Raw genomic sequence first — 21,734 nt, forward strand, 5'->3', positions numbered from 1 at the left:
ATGATGGAACTCACAGTGCTACAATGTTGGTCAGTGGCGTAGCCAGACCCAAGTTAGGGGGGGGGGGGCTCGATACGAATGCCAGCCCCAGTTCCATCCCCCCCCCCATCCCCCGCTGATACTGGGTGCGCCACCACACACATACTTGGGCATACCGCAAGATAGGAGATGCAACTCTAGCATAATTGATTTGAACGTTCACAATGCGATTACGTTGAGGCTGTCATGAGGCAGCGTCACCAGATTCCAGAATGGAAATATTTTGAAAGATTCATACTTTGAAAATCATTTTAAAATGTAGATAGACGCCAGGAACTGCAAGAACTTTCGCGATCGTCACATTGGTCCCCCCCTCCCCGCCCATATAGCATTTTCTTCTCGGATTTGCACGGTTTGCGTGGGTCGGCTCGTGGCAGATAAGGGGGGCTCCAGCCCCCCTAGCCCCCCCGTGACTACGCCACTGATGTTGTTGCTTATTAGGAAGTGAAATGAGCAGTACTAGTTGCAAATACTTGCACACACAGTGAGTCGCGCATAATGAAAACAAAATGAATCAATCAAACTGCCATGTCAAACGTGTCTGCGTCTGGCATATTGCCGACACACTTCCGCCTATACGACAGCGTTGGGTCGGCTGCTCCAGCAACGCTCAAGGTGGCGAGGTGTGGCTACACTTTTCTGACTGATTGAAAAAAGAAAAATATGCATATGTGTGTCCCGACAAAGTCGAGGCAGGCTGCTCAAGGACACCTAAAACAGAAAAGAAAGTACAATCACCATCACCAACGAAATTTTTTTTCAATTTTTTCTTCTCTTATCAACTCAACTCAAACGAAAAAAAAAATGCATCCCAAGATGTGCAAGAGACATAACGAGCAACAAACAGCGGCCAACTAATGAATGAGTTCAATTAATGAGACCGCATAGTTCGAAAGACCGTATACAGCAATGGCCCTCGATGCTCGCTGGGCACGTTCCTAGTACCGCATGTCTCGCTAACTCGCTGAATAGGTTCACGGTTCATTCGTAGGTTCTCCACTCATTAGCAGGAACAGCCGCAGTTCTTCAATTCTCAATTTGAATAAATAAATGCAGCTCTGAACGCGGATGACCTCAGCACGAGTACAGTGCAATATGCTACCACGACGACCACATTCGGTAGCACGACGTCGCAACAGTCCTTAACGTCGACGGCCGTGACATCAACTACTGCAGTAGACACAACTGTGGCCTCAACGACGGAGCCTGACGGTACGACAGAGTGGAAAGAGACAACTTTCACCTCAGAGTCAACGGAGTCAAGTGTGGCTGTAACTGCAACGGAGAGTGGTACGTCTGTTTCACTGTGTTTTCACTCATGTATCAAATTTCTTTGTAAAATATAAAAAAAAGATGTGCGGAATTGGCGATAGAAATGGTGTTTATGCCTTGGCATAGTGCTAAAGGTTACATATGTGAACACATAGGACAGTAACGTAGCGAGAATTATATTTCGGGAGGGGCTCTATGGGGAACTTAACATGGGGAGGAGGATTTCTCCCTCGTTTCCCTCTCTCAAATACACTACCACAGATACACTTTCGGAAGGGGGGTTGACACTCCCCCTCTGGGTACGCACCTGACATACAAGGAAGCTTCAGAATTCTGACTCAATTGTAGGGATTGAGTGGCAAACGAATGTAAGTCACGTAAAAGGAAGACGGAGATAAGAAATTCCTTATCTGATCCAACACTAACAATATTTACCAGGTGACGTCACATTGCTTGAGGGGGGCCGAGCTGAAGGGCTACAGGGTGGCTAAGTTCGTTCAGTGCAGAGGTATCTTGATGCACGATGCGCAGCGATGTCCAGTAGGTGCGTTCCGATTACTTATCTCGACAATCAGCGAGCACAGCCTCCCTGATCCCCCTTGGACTTCGTGTACTAATCTTGCACCTATCGGTAATATCTCAGGCAAAAACAAGGATTCTCATATCGATACATACAGGGTGTCCCAGAAAACGTGTCATTGAATTATACTAAAAAAAAAACTACGCCACCTAGAATCATGCGGTTAACAGCATTTTTTCCTATTAGGTTTTTGCCACCTCCTAATGTGAATGTCATGTACTCCAAGTTTAATTATGTAAATATTTGCGAACTGAACTCGGAAATTTGCCAAGTAAAGGTCACTTTTTTACCCCACTAATATGAAGAACGTGCCGAATTCACTCAAATTCATGATAATTCAGTGATATTCACGAGCTATCCCATCGGGAAAAATAGCCGAATATCATGCTTTTCGGAGCACCGGACCATAGCGCGCGATGACTTTTTGAGCGCAATCGCTCTCAATGCGACGAAAGGAGGTTCCGAAGCCAGCCCACAGAGTGATAGTAGAAAAAGTAACAGTTCCTAAAATTGGGAGAGGGAAAGCATTATCCCAGCGAAAGTCGGACGTGATAAGCCATGCCTGTTTTATCTCTTTCTGCGATGTCGGGGAGGGCTGGGTTTCCAACCTCCTTTCGTCGGACTGACAAAGATTGCGCTGAAAAGTTCATCGTTGCGACCTCCGCAGAGTGTTCGGCTATTTTTTCCGATCGGATAGCTCCTGAATATTCCTGTCAATTATCATTAATTTGATTAAATTAGACACGCTCTTCACATTGGTGGGGTAAAAAAGTGACCTTTACTAGGCAAATTTCCGACTTAAGCACGAAAAAAATTACACAGTTAAACTTACGTTATACGACATTCACATGAGGAGGTGGCAAAAACCCAGTAAGAACAAATGCCATTAACCGCATGACTCTAGGTGGTGTAGTCTTTTTATTATAATTCAATGACACGTTTTCTGGGACACCCTGTATACGAGTGTACTTTTTGCGTATCACGCCCCCGTTATCAGTCGATTTATAACTGCGCTCTTTACTGCATTCGATCGAGCTCTCGGAGTTCAGGATCTCCCCAACCGCATATTGGGTTCACTCACGGGGTGTTAATTATTCGCGTGTTCCGTACCTTTAAAAATGTACGATTTATATTATCTCTGTTTCCATAGCAACCGAGCCTCGATCCACGACAACAGAACATCATGCTCCTGTGACAACGACTGAAGCTCAGAAGGCTACGGAACAATATGCGGCTACAACGGAAGGCAGTCCCGCTGTGACCACAGAAGATGGAAAGGAGTCCACTTCTGTACCCGACCTGTTCAAGGAAACTGGTGAGGGAATAGTACGCTGACTTTTGTAAAAGGGACGGAGACGTAAAAACGAGAGACGCCACAGATGCCGCCGGCGGTTGTCGGTGATCGTTTCTAAAGGGGGCGCTTAAGTGCAAAAATTTCTTCCGGCGGGAGTGAGAGATACCGTTACCTTGAGAGCAACACAAAAGGAACGGGATTCACCGGTTGCCTCGTTCGTGATTTATTTGTCGTTCGCCAGGATAAATTTTAGCACTTTATTGCCCCTTTAATCTTTCAATCAGCAAGACGGAGCCTTTGGAAAGTCTCGATGCCTGATGTGTCGTACCTTGTGCCTACAAGTAATAGAAGCGCTAAAATATTAGTACTAAAGGAAAACGTTTACATAAACTCCGTGTGGGCGCGAAGCGGCGAATAGACAGAATGCGAGCAGTGTTGCAGGCAACAAATACTGAAGCGCTCTAAATAATTCTGACGCTGTGAAAGAGTATTTTGGATACCCCTTCAATGTCACGAAAACCTTAAGTTAGCCTTCTAAGCTAACATTTTTAAGGCAATAGCAGCCGATTGCCTACTCCATGTGCTGCTAACCACTCCCTTCTTTGTTCATTTACAATAAACGCCCCACCCCTTTCTCAACAACGCGTTGATGGAATCATCATGTACGTAAAGTGAAGAAGAAAAAAATGAATAAAGGGGCGTTACTCCACCAAGGTGAAAACGACTAATGGTGAATTCGGATGGTCATTTCATGGCAACGCGGCCTGCGCTAGGAAATTGCTAGGACGCCGCCCGAGCTGGATCACGTGACCGTTGTCACCCGAACCATGACCTACTAGATTGTAGCGACCATGCATTACGAACCCCTTCCCAGCGCCGCATTTGGGGGCTAGCGGTGGCGCTGCTCATTGGCAGGTTATTGCTTCTTCAATTTCTACAGTACGCTGTACTTTAGCTTACCTTAGTATTTTTGTACAAGCAGTGGATGTCCCACGAGAGATGCTTTCTTCTGTAGTTGATTATCATCATCATTCTATGCGTTTTCATAGGAACTGTTGCTGTCGTCTGCTACGGTAGTCATGCGTCTGGTTCTGCGCGTTCAAAGTTCAAATTTCCAACATCCAATCATGATGCAGATCTCGCGGGCCGATGAGTAGCGCCCCTGGCGCATCGTGCGGACGGGCTCCTCATTGGGTTTGCCGATTATGACATGGTCGCTATAATCTAGTAGGCCGTGACCCGAGCATCAGTCCAGGAATCTAGCGGTTTTAGTCGCTTGGATCACGCTGGGGGCATCGCGGTCGCACGTCTTCAGGTTCCGTCGTCTACTAAACCACGTGAAGTTCTACGTACGGGCCATTGAGGACACTCGCCACCGTTGCTGCGCGGATGTGACGACACCGGATATAGTTGGACAACCCGCTGGTCGGTAGTTTTGAGATCGGGCGAAAAAAGTGCTATACTGGCAAATTCCGGGCGCTCGGAAAGCGCCACGCGAACATGCGAGATTGCTTCGCTTTGACCAAGCGAATATGACTGCTCGGGATCTGGCAAAAGATATTGCCACGAAATGACCACCGAACACGCCATTACTCTACAATGCTAGTCTTTGTTCATGAACCCAGACCACCCCAAGAAAATCAACACTGTGCAATGCCACAATTTCGCTGCACCATTTCGGAGACATTTTCGGCAGTAACCTCACACTGGCATTCGCACTCTCTTTCAAATTCACCTCGATATTTCGGGTCAACTAGATTTCAAATTATATGTAAAATGGTTAGATTGACTATTACTGGGCACAGCACATCGAACAATGCGGCTTCCAGTGGTGCAGTCATGCAGTCATAGTCACGTGCAGTCATACGTTGCTACGCTTCTGCCATTATGTGTATCCCTAGTAAACGCTGTTTTAATGAGCACGTGAATGAATTAGTTGCCACTACAGACGGTCGATACATTAGGGATACTCAGCAGACAGCTCTTGGCATGTTTCGTACGACCCTGGAACAGTCCTTCTTGTGATATTAAACGTGGCACAATGTAATTGAGCAAGACCCGCTGTAGCTGACCCCGCGGTCTAGTTCCGATTTCGGACTTCTCGTATAAATTATACACAGAAGGCTTTAACTCACTAGGAAACCTCTAACGGCAACCCCTCTGAGAGAGGCTGTACTTGATTTCAGGGACGCTGCAGAAGCAAATCGAGATCCAGCTCTGCCTCTTTCATTTTATATGTTTCGAACAACAGAAGGAACAGTCACTCAAACGAGGTAAAACAAATAAATAAAAAGAAAGCACGGGAGGTGACGGATATGCTCACTGCACGTAAAGCATTAACACATATGACAGGCATGAGGATCTTCCCACTGGTGCATGAGGGAACAAAAATGAGCGTCTCAAGGTCAACCTCGCAACTTGAGTCTTCGATAATGTTTTAGACATTACATAATCCTTTAGCGGCACTGCTCGAAGTTTGGAAGGGAGATAGTGAAGTCAAACGTTCTTTTGGCCTAACCACTCCAAATGCACATACTATGCAGTATCCCCCTACGAATCCCAGTAAAAAAAATATCAAATTTCACAATTTTCTAGACGTTTGCGTAGTTCGTTCCAGACTGTCACTGTCGGGCAAACATATGTGGTACCAACTAAAGTGACGCTCATTAACAACCTCTATAATTAAAATATTATCACGGTGCCAATTTCGGTTCCATCCGGTGAGCGCCACCCTCATCCCCCCCAAATTTGTACAGTCAGTCCGTAGCTTTCACCGCCGTGAAAATAGACAGCTTGAGCCAGGCAGAGGGACTGACGCTTCTGTCACAGCGACGTGACAACGACCATTAAATGCTGCTGCAGAAGCAGGGATGTATGCTCAAGAAAACTTCTCCTGAGGGACTCTTTCTCGAGGGAAAGCCCCTTCTATCTAGTCTATCACGTAACGGCTATACAAGGGCAAAAACCTTGACTGTCGCTAACGTGTTAACGAAACGTATATCTTCAGAATCTGTTGCAAGAATTAAAGGGACTGTCCCATCCAGAAACCCATCTCTATGAAAATAGGTACCATTATGCTCGGCGCCGGCCTACAACCCTCTTGGCCAAGTTTTTCGTCCAAAAAGCGCCAATAGATGTTACATAAATGAATTTTAAAGTTAAACAGCAACGGACTGCAGATTCGCTTTGAGCCACTGCCACACGACAGCTTTTCGTTCGACCTTTTTAGCTAGTGCGAAATAAACCTAATTACCGTAATTATTGTAATAAATTTAGGAAACACAAATCACTGGAATGGATCCTTTTCACATACGCGTCGTATCCTAGTGGCTCTCCAGCGAACCACGCTCGGAGCACGTCATGTGGGTAGCACAAAGGACAAAACAGATCCGGACTGGGACCGACGAGCTCGCGCTGTTCGTGCCGTCTCCCCACTGGTCCTCACTTCTGTCGTCTCCACACTGCGCCATCTAATGGAGACGGAGATAACCCTCTCCGGTGCCTCAAGGTCATGCGCATGCGCAAAAGCCGTTGCGAAAAAAGGTCCATTGACGTATGACCTTTCACTTTACCGCCTGATCGTACGCTACAGAACGAACGCACAAGATACAAAAGCGGTCTGTATTTTCCTTTTAGCAGGCATTAATCCACTGCTCAAGAATCTTTCCGCGCCTTGTTCCAAACGTTTGGGCACCTACGTCGAACGCACGTTGAAGAACTTCCCAGCCAGGCTTCCGGAGCTCTGGGAATTTCGCCGCCGCCGATTCCTGCGCGCTGCCGTCGTGGGAGGCCTGCCACAGATCGTCGTGGAGAGGCAAGACGTCAATTGCAACGTCACTTCCGCAGTCACGACTTGGGACATCTACTTCAAGTCTCAGCTGGACGGCATCTGCAACCTGGGCATCACTGGGCTACCACGGATGTACCTTAGGTTCACGGGACCGCTGACAGCAAGGGCACGCTTGTCCGCACGTAAGTCGTGTTCTAAGACAGTAAGGTACCACGTATACAACACTCTTGTTATAACGACAGTGGTCTTAATAATTAAAATAGCGTCTTCAGCGCGTCTGCACCGACATGCAGAAGCACGCCCCCCTTTTTATTACATGAGGCATACACAAGGTCGATGCTCGAGTACGGGAGCAAGATATTCCGGACAGGCATGTCCGTGAGCCCTGGAGATGAGAACTGTCCTCTTGCGCCTGAGGCTTAGATCCTCTCTCTCTCACACACCATGTAACAATAGTTAAATTAGCCCTCCTTTTGAAAGCCTGAAAAGATCTGTGCGAGGGCATTGCCCTTCCTACGTGCTAGGGTACTAGCCGCCCTCACTGCACCCAGTTCCCCCAATACACCAGATATTATTCTGTCATTTATATGTTTCCCTCTGTACTTACTGTCCTTACTGTACTGTTGCTGAAGAAGTGCACCCTTGAAACAGTCATTGTGCGCACAGAAGCACAGCGTGTCTGTTACACACACACAGAGGGAGAGGGAGAGAGAGACGATGATGAGAGAGGCTGATGCCGGCCAGCAGGCGGGGCGCTGCCCCAGTGCCATTTGTAGATAGTGAGAGATGATAATGGAGACGATGATTCAGGTGATCAAAGCGGGGTGGAGACTCCTCTTGATGACAGGAAATCCGAAAGGTGACGGAGACCTTGATGCATATGAACGCTACTGGACCATGGGCCCAGCACCTTGCCTATGGTAAAGGGGCAGTTGTCGATTGTATGCGTTCCGTGATGCAAGATCTCGAGCTCCAGCTGGTAGTCAGGGCAGTTCATAAGTAGGTGGTGCAGGTCAGCGCGCACATTGCATGATGCATTGCATTGCACGCGCGTCTGTCAGTTGCCATTGCCAACCCCCGACTTGCCTTCTGTCACGATATTGTACAGTCCGCTAGAGGCTCCGTGACAAAGGTGAAGCCACGGGTTAGTTCACCGTAGTATATCACAGCAAGTTGACTTTTGAGACGCACACAAGATGCAGACGCAGTGTCAAACTTACTGTGGGCTTACTGTGCGGCTGCGAATGCATGGTGGATGATGAGGGAAAGAGTGATACGCACAAGATACTTCAGCGATAGAATGTACGGGCTATCAAGATCGCCTGAATTCAAGATTATCAGCAGAGAGCAACATAATGTTCGGACGTTGCGAAGCGAAATATCTGCCCGACCATCAGAGGACTCATCGCGAACTGGTGCGTTGTCAAACAAATCAGAAAGCAAACGTATAATTAGGTTTTATTATGTCCAGTGACAATAATTAAGCGGTGTTTCTACAAATCCCGAAAGAAGCAGCAGTTTTATGAACGATGCATGGGGTGTGTGGGTGGGGTGGGGGCGTTCCCCTCCACACACGTGCGGCGAACGCCCATGGAACTGCCTACACCGTTCCGAATTTAGTCATGAAAGCAGAAATTCTATTTATTAGGCTATTAAGTTCTAATCGATTCACAGTTCGACAAGGAGCCACGAGACCAAATTACTGGTACTGTACATACTACGGATGTGCCTACCGAATCCGCGAATCACCGAATCCACAAATCGTACGCAGAGATTCGAGATTCTCGAATCCTAATCCCATTGCCCAAAACAGCGAATCAAATCTTTCGAATCTACCAACCACGTTTGTTTGTTTCTTTTTAAAAATCTGAGCCTCCAAGATAGCTTAGCCGGTGGCTCCCAGGGCTCGCAAAAACCACCACATTAAGCTCCGATACTCAACGTTTCTTGGTTTTATGAAGGAAATTTAGACTCCTGAGTTTATGTGTTTCCTGTAGTCAAACATGTTAAATATGTTACATTTTTGAAGAAGTATACGTTGCATCAACATTGCAGTATCACATTTTAGCAACGTTGTTTCTGTAATATTGTTGCGAAATAACAAAAGCGGTCATTAGCAACATAAGTTTATGTGTTTCCTGTAGTCAATGAACAACATGCTAAATAAGTTACATTTTTGAAAAAGTATACGCTGCATCAACATTGCAGTATCACATTTTTCCAATGTTGTTTCAAAAACATTGTTACAACATAACAAAAGCGGTTATTAGCAACATAACATCAATATTGGATGGCAATATTGGTGCAGTGTCACTGCAACAATCTATGCTGACTGGGTGGGTATGTCTTCTCCCGAAATTTGTTTTTTTATTAAACGAAGATAGCAAATCCTGCTTCAAAGCACTTTTCAGTAGAAGAGTGTTTTCCCTGGCTTTTTAAACTCTTTTTCAAGAAAGGATTCGAAAGATTGGAGATTCGTAAGAGTCATGGATTCGCAGAACCTTCCTCGGATTCGGATTTGGAATCGGATTCGAGAAATTATGGATTCGCTCCATCTCTGGTAAATACGAACTAACCGTTTCCGATCCTCATCGTCTAAAGAAATGAAGTGAGCAAAACTGAAGCATGAAGTTTTTCAAACGCGCAGACATGAAACGCACAAAACAAATCGGTGCAGGACGTCGGCGGTGCACAGGTATCTGCACAAACAAGGAGGACTCGCCTTTTCGGAGTGATGTACCTGTTCCTATATATATGATGCATTGTTCCAGTTTCCTTTAAAACTAGGACGTGATACATAAATAACACCAAGTGTACTGCAAAGCTGCGTAACGTCTGACTAAATTCAAATTCTCTCTTGCAGCATTATCGGAAATATCGAAGCCTGTCCTGGACGACGTACAGATAGTCTCAGCCGATGTACACGAGATCCATTACCAGAGTGTGCTGGGCTTCGAACAACCTTTCGTAGAGCGTGCCTCCAAATATCTCCTGCAGAGGGCGCTGCGGGAAGAAGTATTGGGACCATTAAAGGAGGCTCTCAAGGCAGAACTGGAGAACCCAACTCTTCCAGACAGGAACAAGGTCCTGATCCTTGACGACAAGACCAGATTAGACAATGGAAATAATGATGTGCGCTCCATGAAGTGAACAGAGTTCCAGAATCTGACATTCCAAAAAACTTCCCGATGTACCGCTCGTCATAGATGGACAGCTTCAACACGTATTTTGGCTGAGTTCGCGGGTGCCTACTTGTAGCGTTACAAATTTAACTGGTGAAAGTACATGATGCGTACCTTGGACTAAAGAAGCGCCACGTGCTGAGCGGGAGGAACTCCAAAAATTGCTTGGTGCTGGCGTTAGAAATCGAAATCTTGTTATGAGAAGGAAATAAGTTATACATGACACACACGCTCTTGAAGAGTCATCATGCTTGGCTGAACGCTGTTGATGTGTAAAGAGATGACCTCGCGTACATTATGAACAGATCCCAAACAAATACGCGTATTTTTTATTCTTGTTATATATACGGAATTGTGTAGTTTTCATTCGGAATAACAAAATATTTTTCGTGGAACATCGAGAAACAAGCAGCAACGCTAGATGCTGAATAGGAGGCACCGTGCGTACGTCCCCACACTACAGATCCGTTCGTCGCGTCATCGTTCGTGCACGTTTCTCCTCCAATGTTCTCCCCAATTGGCGTTTGTACTTTTATCAATGTCGAGTGCCAGAGTGTTGTAGCCACGGTTCCCCGAAATTACAACTCAGCATGTCCGTTCTCGTCGACCGAAAACAAATCGAAACTTTGTTCTTTCTTTTACGGTGCCCGGAGGATGGGTGACAACCCGAGTCACGTAGCTGACGTTGTTGCCAGCGTAGCTCGTGGTAAGCTACGCAGCCCTTATACATTTCAATTTGTGTAATAACCAATCGCGTGCTGGGTCAGGTCCGCACTGGCACATTATCAATACTGCGTGATATGATAGGCAGATGATCGAATGTCACACCTTGACGCCGCCTATAGTTGGTGGTACATACAGCCTGCAAACCGAAACTTCATTCACGGAGAGAAAGAGAAACTCCTGAGAAAGCCTGAAGGGGATGAGATTGGCGGAGGCGACGACGAGCAGATTTACTCTGCATGTATTACAAGCTCATAACTTTCTTTTATAGTGCAGTGACCAGAACCCAGGCTAGATCGCCCAGTTTCATCTGCTGGGATCGTTCGCATTGAGCGGGCTTGGAGCGATGTCGCCCATTGGCAATGGCGCAGTTTCCATAATGGACCCTTAACGGCGTCAGATAATTAATCGGTTACCAAGTCCGCAAAACTACGTATCCACTGGGTAAGCCCTGGTGCTTCGGTATGGGTCTCCAATTAAAACTTCCATTTCGGTGCCAACTTATATACGTGCATTGTCAAGCATTGTACGCTTGCCCATTTGCTGTTTCCTGTAGAACACATTATTACTACGCAATACATTGCACACACTCCTTGTGAAGTCTGCGTTCTGTTTTTTTTTTTTGTTTTTTTTAAGGTCTGGTCTGGTTGGGCCACAGCTTCAGAGTGCTGAAGTCATGTTGTGACGTTATAGTATATGGTGACTGGTTGATGCCAGAACACGGCTTCCACTGTCAAGCCGGTATATAAAAGCTGGCGATCACGTACTCGGTACAAGGAGAGTCAGTATTCAAAACAGCATTGCACACTCGTATCCTGCTTAGCCGCACTCGCCACTATTCGTCCAAGTACACATACTCTTCGTTCTGACTGTCTTTGACTGTTCTGTGTCTGTCAAATCTCTGTTTGTCTTTGAGTGTTGAGAGATTGCTTCCTTCTATTGCCCTGCATTTAGAAGATGAATGGATGACCCTCGGATTAGTTTTCAGTAACGATGGAAGTTGTCATGTTATTTATATATGGTATTTATTTGTAAATAAAACGTTTACAAACAATGGCGCGTTTCCTATTGTTGTGTATGGTCATTTTAGCACTTCACTGCCTGTCGTTCTTTATTTTATCTTATTTTTAGCCTCGCTAGATACTGAGCTCTGAAAACTTATTCGTTGCGTAAAACGTGTTTTACATTTAAGTCAGTGTTGTTGAGGGTAAGCTCTGCATGAAAGATTATGAACCGAATACCAACACGATGGGAGATGTTGTAACACACAATGCATACCAGTCGAGGATCGGACCTTGTTAAATGCTGGGGACCAGTTCTTAACCAGCTGCAATTGAAACATATTAATCAAGGGCAACAAAAGTATTTGTTGCATTGTCCTTTCCGTTTTCAATATTAGTTCTTTCCTTTCGTCTTTTTTTTAAGAAGCCAGAATAAACTACAAAACACACTAGTGATATTCAGGAAGAAAAGTAGCAGACACTCTTTGGCTGCACGTTGAACATATATAAGTCCCAAACGTCGCCACATCAGCACTGGACAGCTGTTTCGGCCCTATGGGGTCATCATCAGCAATGCGTAGGTGGGCCAAATAAGGCCGAAACAGCTGTCCAGTGCTGGTGTGGCGACGTTTGAGACTTATAAACATAGTGATATTTCAGTTAGCTGAACCATTAGCGCCACCAGCTGAACATGCACAATCCGTTCAGCGCCCTACTGAATTTGAAAACAGTGTCACTGCCATGCCGGGAAACTGACGTCAAATTTCTTACGAGAGAGAGGATGATGAAGTTTAAAAGCTAAAGCTTTAACAGCTAACCCAACCCAACCCGATGTTACTACCCCCTCCCTCCTAAAGGATGAACTCCTTTCTGATAAAGCGGGCATAACGGCCGATAAATGCTAAAAGCACCGACAAATAGGGTCAATTGTAGTGAATAGGAAACAAGTATAGAGCACTGCAGCCTACAGCAGAGTCATAAAACCCTTTCGATGTTCCCCGCTGGGAAAAGTCTAACGCGTGAAACAAGATGATGGCAACTATTTGCAATGCGAATGGATCACCAAGAGATGATCTCCCTGAGCCTTTCAATGTTCCGACTAGTCTTCTGTTCCGTTACAAGCACGTAACGACTTCTGGACCCGGACCCGTAGCGAGCCCGGTCTACACAGCGTCCAACGATTGTACACTTGCAGTCTCACTGCAAAGGAAACACCAGGCTTGCTAACTTTCGCTGGATCTCGCACACATGTTGAATCTTGGTGCTCCAGAAGTCGTGTTCAATGAGCTGTGAGTTCAACGCTGACGTTGTCAGGGACGTCCCAGCAACCTGCCGTCTGTGAAGGCCGACAGCCATAGCCATGTCCTGAACTTCTCGTTCGAAGGCTACTGCCAAGAGGTCTGGTCTCTCCAGGAAGTCTTTGAGGCAGGCAACATCCACATGGAGTCCTTCTTTGGTCTCATTGATGTGGACGTGCACCCCTGAGAAAATAAATGCTTATTATTGCCATTATTCCGGCTAAATGGCATTGGAATTGGAAATGAAAAAATATGAAGAGGTTAGTCCCGACCCAATCAAGACTGGCTATTCCAAAACGCGTTTGCGGGTGGAACAACTGAGCAAGAAAAAACAGGAAAGAAGTAGAGTGTGTCAAGCAGAAGAAAGCATAAAGGAAAAGAGGCATGGAAAGGTGGAGAGGTTAGGCACCGAGAAACACTCACTGGTTCATAATGCCAGACAGCGCCACAACATAGAGTGTCACAGAAGTTGTCACAGAGTGTCAAGCAGGTTCGAAGCGGCGAGGAAGTCGACAAGAGCGCGCAATGCCGTCACCTGGCTCGAACCACAATGACCTGTTTCTTCCATTGCCAAAAGATCTTTAAAGGGTAACGTCGCGTCCGTCCCTGCATTTTCCAAAGCTATAACACCGTTTTACTCTTCGTTCATCGCCGACATTAACGCCGAAAATCTAACACGAATTAGCGGCGTACTTTCCGAGCAATTTGATGCAATGCAGGGCGAGAGCAGACGCCGGATGCGGACAGCATGGCGGAATTCCCTCTCCGTAAAGGGGGAGTGTTAGTATGTGTTCCAGGCCGTCTTCAAAGGGAACTGCGCCGACATTCGTCGAGAAAGTCCTTGGAAAACGCAGGGAAAACCCAGGGCACAGCCGGTGTTTGAATTCGAACCCACCACCTCCAAGTCTTCAGCACGACCATTGCTACCACCAACGAGCGTGACGCCTGAACCCGCTCGGCCATGCCGCTGGGCTCTGCGCAATGCGCAATGCTCCGTTTATGTATTGCGCGTGAACCAACGCTATACCTTACGCACGCAAAGGCGATAGGCGTGACGTCACTCACTAAAGAGAGGGTGAGAGCACGGCGGTGCCCCGTAGCTCTACCAGACGCCCGCAGGGTCGCGGCATTCCTTTTCTCAATGTCGCGCCCTCATTAGTTCTTAGAGGGCGGCCTTTTCTCGTTTTCTCAGGGAGAGGGAGTTCCGGAATACTCTCAACATCCGTGGTCTGCTCTTATCATGTATTTAATCGAATAACAGTCACACTACGTCACTATTTCGCGCGGTATTTTACATACCGTGGTCAGCGATCCTGGAGGAATAAAATGACGCTACAGTTTCGAAATTTAAGGTAACGGATACGAACGTTCCTTTAAAGCGTCATCTACGGACTAAATATCGTGTCTTCGAAAGACAACCAAATTTACGCCATTACAATGTAAGTGTTTCACATTGTATTCCCCCAAAATGTTGTTTCTCTTTGTGGCGCCAAAGTGCCATAAAAATACGGGGTAGCTACCTATAAAAGTTTACCCGGCGCACCGTACTCAACGATTATTCAATGAAGGTGGAAAATTCCCCTGTCCGCGTCGAACTCTAATTGGTACGTTTCATCGTGGTAAATTTCAAAGGTGATTCAATATCGCAATCGAAAGTTACAACCAAAAAGCTCCGAATCCATATATGGGAAAACAATCAAAATGGAAGCGACGTTGGGTAAACCTTTATAGGTAGCTACCCTGTTTTAGGGTTGAGAAGTATGACGTCATAGAGTGGCTCAATCTGCCACGTGTTTGGCAACATTGTTCCTCGAAGGTAGATTTCCGTCTCCCCACAACAGCCGCTGCTAGTCTTCCGAAGAAGGGCGGACAGGGGAGACTGGAAAATTGCTCCTGCTGCTGCTTGGAGAGAGACACAAGACATCCTGGTGACGTCATCTACTCCCGGAGAATTCGAAACTATGAAGCCTTGCGAGTTAAGGAAATTCGTGGACACGCGTAGTCTTCACTGACTGCATTTATATTTTGCCGTACTGAGTCTTTGAGCGACGCTGTTTTATGATACGAAATAAACATAATTTTTAGTGCATAAAAAGTTCGAGTGCATAGAAGTGAACTCGAACCTTGTTACTTCTCAGTCTCGGCGCGTAAAGTCATTTATCCTAGAGGCGGCTACTGGAGCTGGTAAAGGGATCGATGTTGCTGTCTCGTTAGAGTAGGGCGTAACGGCCAGTGAAGCTGTTTGGCTCCTGCGGTCAGCCGCCGTGGGAGAAGTCACATGCTTTGAACCGATACAAATCAATTAAGCTTGAGCTCCTCTGACGTCATCGCTGCCGTGTAATAAACGCTTACATGGTGTAGTTGCCCATCAAGACCAAGGAACCGCAACACTTCGAAAAACGGGCACATTTTTACCAGACGCGCGCCCTGGGTGACAGTGAAAGCTTGCAGACTTGATCAGTGTTCGAATATTCTAGCCCACCGTAGCTCATCTATACTTACAACCTCTTAATCTACAACCTCACACGTGCTTATGCCATTTGTGTGTATCAACGGTCACGCTAGACCTACCTGACGGGTCCAATGTCCAATCATGCAATGACTTCAGTATTTCGCAGCCTGGTAGCCTCCACCCTGCACCTAGCGTGCACGTCACTGAGATGTGACACTCGAGTTGTAGTGGGTCTTTCGACGCAGCTGTCATGCGCCTCAGCCTCGTCACAGGATCCGCGTTCCAGAGGGGGAAAAGAAGAGCCTTGTCCACGAGTTTGTTGGTGAAGGTTCCCGCAATAGCGTCTTGTGGCAACGATCCACGAAGATGCTGAAATGATCGCCGAAGCGCACCGGCTACGCAAGACAGCAGGACGTCGTCACGTGATCTTTCACTTCGAACAGACAATGCCTCAATGAAGCTGGTCGGGATGATACGGGTAGATGCCACGTTAAACTCCTTCAGGGTGGTGTCCTAGGCAAAGACGAAACATAAACTTGTCTCCATTACTGCTGCGCTACAGCCGAAGTCTGGTAAGTGCAATGCAGAGATGTGGCCAAATGGAAAGAGGATAGCAAGACGGTACATATGAGTAGGCGGAAGCCCAAGAGGTGCCCTAGACAACAGAGTTTATCGCGGAGTTCGATCTCGGGACACTTCACGATTTGAACAGTTGAAATATGCTACTAAGTAAATAATATTGCATTATACAGGACTCAAACGCCAAAGGCTTATTTTACTAATTTTGCGGTCTCACAGCTGGTCACCCCTGTCCTTCCGGAGGAATAACCACGAGATGTTGCAGGGCGAGATATTACCTACTAGGATCACCGAACACACACGGTGTCGCTAAAGCTGTTTTCTACCAACAACAGCAGGACGCATCGGATTTACCATCAATTTACAACAAGCAAACACTTACTCGACCAAACTGGCTTCGAACACGATGAAGCACCAGTGTAGGGTTGGAAAACCACGCGTGTATCCATCCTTCCAGCTTGCGCGAAAGGAGGACCAGTGGATCGATTTCTTTCTTCGGAGTGTAGAGGCACGGTTCTAGATCGTCGCACTTCTTCATGGCATCCGCCAAGGACCTGTGGACGCAGATCACCAGAATGTGCCCCTCGCAGCATCGTACGGCCCTCCACGGTGGAAGGTCGGGGGAAAGTGGGGCCGACAGAATGTCTCTGATGGAATGCTCAACGAGGAGAACGTCTGGTGATGGTGCTTGTCGAACGTGATCTCGAAAGTTCCAAGAATCGTCGCATTCCTTCCACACGTTACTGCCTAAATGACTGAAGAAAAAGATTGCTGTGAGTTTGTGAAGGACCCAAGCACCTCTCCCTGTAATAAAGGGCTGAACTGTCTGGTAAAGGCAAAAATGTAACTAGAGTGTGGGCATTCGCAAAAAGGTACTTTATAAGCTGCGGTTATATGGATGCGACAGAATCCAACACCTCCTAGATAGTAAAACGCTTGCGCACTGCCCAACTCACGGGAGCCTGCGTGAGCTTTGCGAGCTGCTTCGAGCTTTTCTCTTGTTCGCTCTTTCATTGACGTCATAGCAGCGTGCACAGCAGGCCTTAGGGTACATTTATGCTGCAGCATCGCTGCTCGCTGCAGCTTCAAGCACATCGCTGCTCGCATAACCGCTAGGGTGCGTTTACCCTGCAGATTGCTCAAGATGCTGCTCGCTTTCGCTATATCAGTCGCCTAGCAGCGTTCACTGTGGAAGGATGGAAACGAGGAAAAGTGGGAAGGAGGAAACCGACTTCATCACAACCAATCGCAGGTCGGATTTCAAGACGCCAGTCATCAATGATACCAGGAAGACAAACATGTTTACATTCCTAGGTGCAGCGAGCAGAGCGGCAAGCAGCGGCAAGGATAAGCGAGCAGCCAGGCTGCAGGGTAAATGCACCAACAGAAAGCTCTGTGTTTGACCTGTCATCGCCAGAAGTCAGGTAGTCCCCGGGCATGTTCAAACATGTTTGGCAGCATTGTTGTGGCGATGATCATGGCGTGCATCTTTGGCAAGCAGCGATGCTGCAGCATGAACGCGCCCACAGAGATACATGTGTTTGTTTCGTCATCGCCAAACAGCGATGTGCCATGTGCCAGCAGCGATGCTGCAGCATAAATGTACCCTTAGTGTGTGTCATGTGGGGCGCAGGCCTGATGCTATCTAGGAGGTGTTCCAGAAGAGCATCGTATCAAGTTTTCGCACCTGCTCGTACCTATCCCGATCAGTGGATTGGTTGATGAGGCCCTGTCGGAGAAGATTTGTTGCGATAAGTCGACGCGATACACTTCTGTCGCATTCATGTAAACGCAGGTATACTGTGACGCGCGTGGCTTTATCTCGTGCGCCACGCGTAAAAGATAAGGGACCCCCCCCCCCGCGACTGCGGTTTTCCACGGCAGATAACGTCATCGGAAGCCAGAACCCTACCATTATCAACGCAGTTCAACGTTCTATCTTTGGTAATGAAAGCGAAGGGAACGAGAACTTATAGACAAGCGAGAAATTGCGCTAAAGGAAACCTCACTCCAGCCAGTTAAACACCGACACGGCATCCTATTAAGTATTGAGACCTAAGCACTGATCTTGAAATAACAAAGGGAGGGGGGAGTCTCGATCCCCCCAAACCTGTCACGGGCCTACACACGCAAACTGTGCAAATCCGGTGAGAGCAATATGGTGTATGTAAGTTATGTATGGGGGTATTTTCACCTCACATCTGTCTGCACAAGTGTTTGTGCGCTTGCGCGTCCAGTATCAGCGGTGGGAGGAAGGTAAGAGAGGGGCGCGTGTCTTCGTATCGAGCTTCGTCCCTTGAGGTCTGGCTACGCTACTGGATGAGTGACGTAAGACTCACCTGTATACAAGCTTCATTCGAAAGCGACCGTCTTGCGCAATGAGTGACTCGAGGACGTCGGACACGTCCTTGCCTCTGTCCACTTGAAACACGAACAGGCGACTTGCTGGTGAACAGCTGACATGGTCGCTGCTGTACGTCAAACCTATAAACAAAGTGCCATCTCTTAGTAATTCCATGGACTGGCCGCACTGGAATTGTTAGACATGTTTGTGGCGTACTCGAAACCAGGACTTCGCATTCTCTGATCATTGCGTCCTGCAAATCTAATGGGAACTCGACTGGTCGATCAGGAGCGGGTACTCGAATTCGCTGAACAGCAACAGAATGCGAGTTACCTAATCCTTATCCATCAGCGAAAAAGCATAGCGCTTCTGTAAGGGCTCCACGGAAGCCGTTGCGCTCATCAGGGAAGCATTGGGCCCGACGCGCCCTCTTGTTCGTCCTCGCAAGATGCGAAAATGATGACCTTGCTATGTTGGAGATCCGGTCGATTACCAGGTTTCTCAACGGAGCGAGAGAAAGCGCTCCGTGGCGGAGTGACATGATCTCAGTGAGCCACGCGAACTCTCTTCGGATCGACCAGCGAAACACTCATACTTGCTCCGGATCTATCAACGAAGCACGAATATTCGCTCCGGATCAACCAGTGAAACACTCAAACCAGCTCCGGATCTATCAACGAAGCACGCAAATTCACTCCGAATCGACCATCGACCAGTGAAACATTCGAACCCGCTCCGGACCTATCAACGAAGCACGCAAATTCACTCTGGATCGAGCAGTGAAGCACTCAAACCCGCTCCGGATCTATCAACGGAGCACGGAAATTCGCTCCGGATCGACCAGTGAAACACTCTAAATCCATCTAAATCCATCAGCAACATCCCAATTTTTTCTTCATCACAACACCATCACCATCCGCAACACCACCATCTTTTTCTTCATCACATCATCATCACCCTTCGCCACAATACGATTCAATACAAATCCCACCCATTAATTCGCCACCAATAAAATTAATTTGCCTTTCATCTGGATTTGGGACCGGATTTAAATGAAACCTGGGACTTCAAATTCACAGCACTGGTCGCAGTCACACTGCTGTTTGACGGTTTGTAAAAAAAGTCAAGAAGCAAAATTCTCGCCCGTTATCCAACCCGTGGGTAAGTGGTACTACACCAATCGCGTTTTATCCATCGTTCATGATCTAAGTTTTCTTGCGGGATGTACAATATGGAATTATTATATCAGATAGCACCGGTATATTTTTCTTTAGATTGAGGATAACGCAGACCTATTCGAACATACTTTAACAGACGTTTACACGCACAGACACATAAACGGGCTGACGTTGGGGTGGGTCATTCACCGCCGTCATTGCGATACACTGCCCCATTGTTCTTGTGGAAGGGATGAGAAAGGGATGATGATGATGGAAAAGTGACAGACGTTTGGTGCAGCGCTGTCCTTATGAATATTCGGATATAATCGTTTCGAAGCAGAATTGTTAGTTTTCAAGCGGAAACCTCATGACTTGATGTTCCCGCATAAGTGTGTACTGGAGTCCATGTTGAGTTAAAATTTGCCAACATATTTTACCATTTCTTTACCATTTGCTTTAGAGCACTCGCTAGGCGTTCACGGTATTTCGGTGCATTTGAAATAACAATGTTTTTTATTACTTGTAGTTCAAAACGCAACAACAACAGCAAAAACAACATGAGCTGCATGCATGGTGATCGGATGAGGTGTGTCACTGCAGGAATTTCGATACTCTACCTCAGTGCCTATGTGTTAACCTAACGTGAACAATATTCTAGATGATGGATGAACGATGATGATCATTTTAGATGATGATGATGATGATGAATGAAATTATGATTATTTTTAGATAAATTTAGATGATGAATTTTTAGATAATGAGGAGACTGTACCCCATTGCTGGTGGTGATGTGGGGAATAAGCCCCTTCACAATAACGTGAAAAACAAACAATCGTATTTTAAAAAAATCTACTTCTTGGAACACTTTGGGGTCAACACAAGTCATCTCGAGGAAGAAAATATTCTGCAATGATTTCTGAGCAGTCTTATGAAATTTAATTCGCGAGAAATTGGATTTTCCACAATTGAACTCCGAAATTTGTCAAGTCAACCTCGCGTTTTTCTTTTTTTTTTTTTTTACAGGAACAGATAGCGCACGTCGGAGTTACCCATTTCATTGTAAAATACGCTCCCTACTGCTTTGGTAATAACGAAAAAAAATTAATGCGAAAAACGTCGTTTCAAGGCGTGGAAATTTTCGGTCGAGCTCAGTTCTCCATCAAATTGATGCAAGATGCGGTAGAAAAAAAAAAAAAAAAAAAAAACGGTCACCCGCCCTTTCCCGTTTCCTTCTCGCTCTTCATCCAGATAACTTTGCGTTGCAGCCCTGTTGCCGTCATCGGCAGAAACGCGGAAAAGTGAAAGTACATGGCCTCCTCGCACAGCTTGTTTCGGAGATCTAAGCGCAGTCGGCAATTTGCGCGTCTCGAAACGGCTGCATTCGCGATTTTTTTCGTTACACTTGTTGTTACACACACGCACGACAGAACCCATAGCAAGTGAGATACTACGCGTGCAGAGGCGCCGTAACTGTGGAGGTCCATAACCCGTTTTTAATGATTCAACAGAGTCTATGTTGATACTGATATTGATGTTTTTGCTTCCATTCCCAGAATTTCGGGACACCTACTCTTCAAGTTGGCCCTAACGTTCCTGTACTCACCGCCCTCCATTGAAGCTACGCATTCCACCTGCTTTCCCTAGAATATCCATTAGCACTGGAGTTTAGATACACGTGTCCACATCTATTAGGCGTGACGACGGAAGGTTACTCGGGTGTCCACAAGCACTCGGTGTTGTTGCAAGCGCTGCCGTGCAGATGAAGTAAATAGTTCTCTTACTTATCTCTCCTCCTCGTCCTTTTCCGAATTTTTCCTCCTCACATATCCTCGTGCTAATCTGTCAAGTTGGCTTTCTTGCATCATTATCTGCTATCCTGCAAAGCCGGCTTTCTGTGCCGTGTTCCTGAATTCTGGTCATGAAGCCTTAGTAATTTCAACACGTCGCTAACCACTGTTCGTTGAAAAACTATTATTACTTGCTTTTGCGCCATTACGAGGGCTGTGTGCCGTTTATGGGT

The 21,734-nt window shown here is 46.7% G+C and overlaps 2 protein-coding genes across 6 annotated transcripts in view; one reads left to right on the forward strand and one right to left on the reverse strand.

Annotated features, from left to right (window-relative positions):
- Nucleotides 1-11,928, forward strand: LOC135392529 (uncharacterized). The gene is made up of 5 exons (XM_064623237.1): nt 1-25; nt 1,096-1,329; nt 3,042-3,206; nt 6,822-7,157; nt 9,839-11,928. The coding sequence occupies exons 1-5, from the start codon at nt 1-3 to the stop codon at nt 10,123-10,125; spliced, it is 1,047 nt and encodes a 348-aa protein (XP_064479307.1). The 3' UTR covers nt 10,126-11,928.
- LOC135391722 (uncharacterized) overlaps nt 11,887-21,734 on the reverse strand; it is a 22,754-nt gene continuing 12,906 nt past the window's right edge. For all 5 annotated transcript variants that reach the window (XM_064622133.1, XM_064622136.1, XM_064622137.1 and 2 more), the window contains exons 3-6: nt 18,550-18,694; nt 16,593-16,965; nt 15,751-16,144; nt 11,887-13,362 (exon numbers count right to left, since the gene is read on the reverse strand). In XM_064622133.1, coding sequence (XP_064478203.1) covers nt 13,079-13,362; nt 15,751-16,144; nt 16,593-16,965; nt 18,550-18,694 — 1,196 coding nt within the window. In that variant the 3' untranslated portion in view covers nt 11,887-13,078. The remainder of the gene's footprint in view (nt 13,363-15,750; nt 16,145-16,592; nt 16,966-18,549; nt 18,695-21,734) is intronic.

The sequence above is a fragment of the Ornithodoros turicata genome, chromosome 4 (genome assembly GCF_037126465.1).
Source record: "Ornithodoros turicata isolate Travis chromosome 4, ASM3712646v1, whole genome shotgun sequence".
Classification (NCBI taxonomy): domain Eukaryota; kingdom Metazoa; phylum Arthropoda; class Arachnida; order Ixodida; family Argasidae; genus Ornithodoros; species Ornithodoros turicata.

What these genes read in the sequence shown, in the direction of transcription:
- LOC135392529 (XM_064623237.1), top strand. Translation starts at nt 1, where the DNA reads ATGATGGAACTCACAGTGCTACAAT. An exon ending in TGTAACTGCAACGGAGAGTG is followed by an intron (nt 1,330 to 3,041) that starts GTACGTCTGTTT and finishes CTGTTTCCATAG; the next exon opens with CAACCGAGCCTCGATCCACG. An exon ending in AAGGGCACGCTTGTCCGCAC is followed by an intron (nt 7,158 to 9,838) that starts GTAAGTCGTGTT and finishes TCTCTCTTGCAG; the next exon opens with CATTATCGGAAATATCGAAG.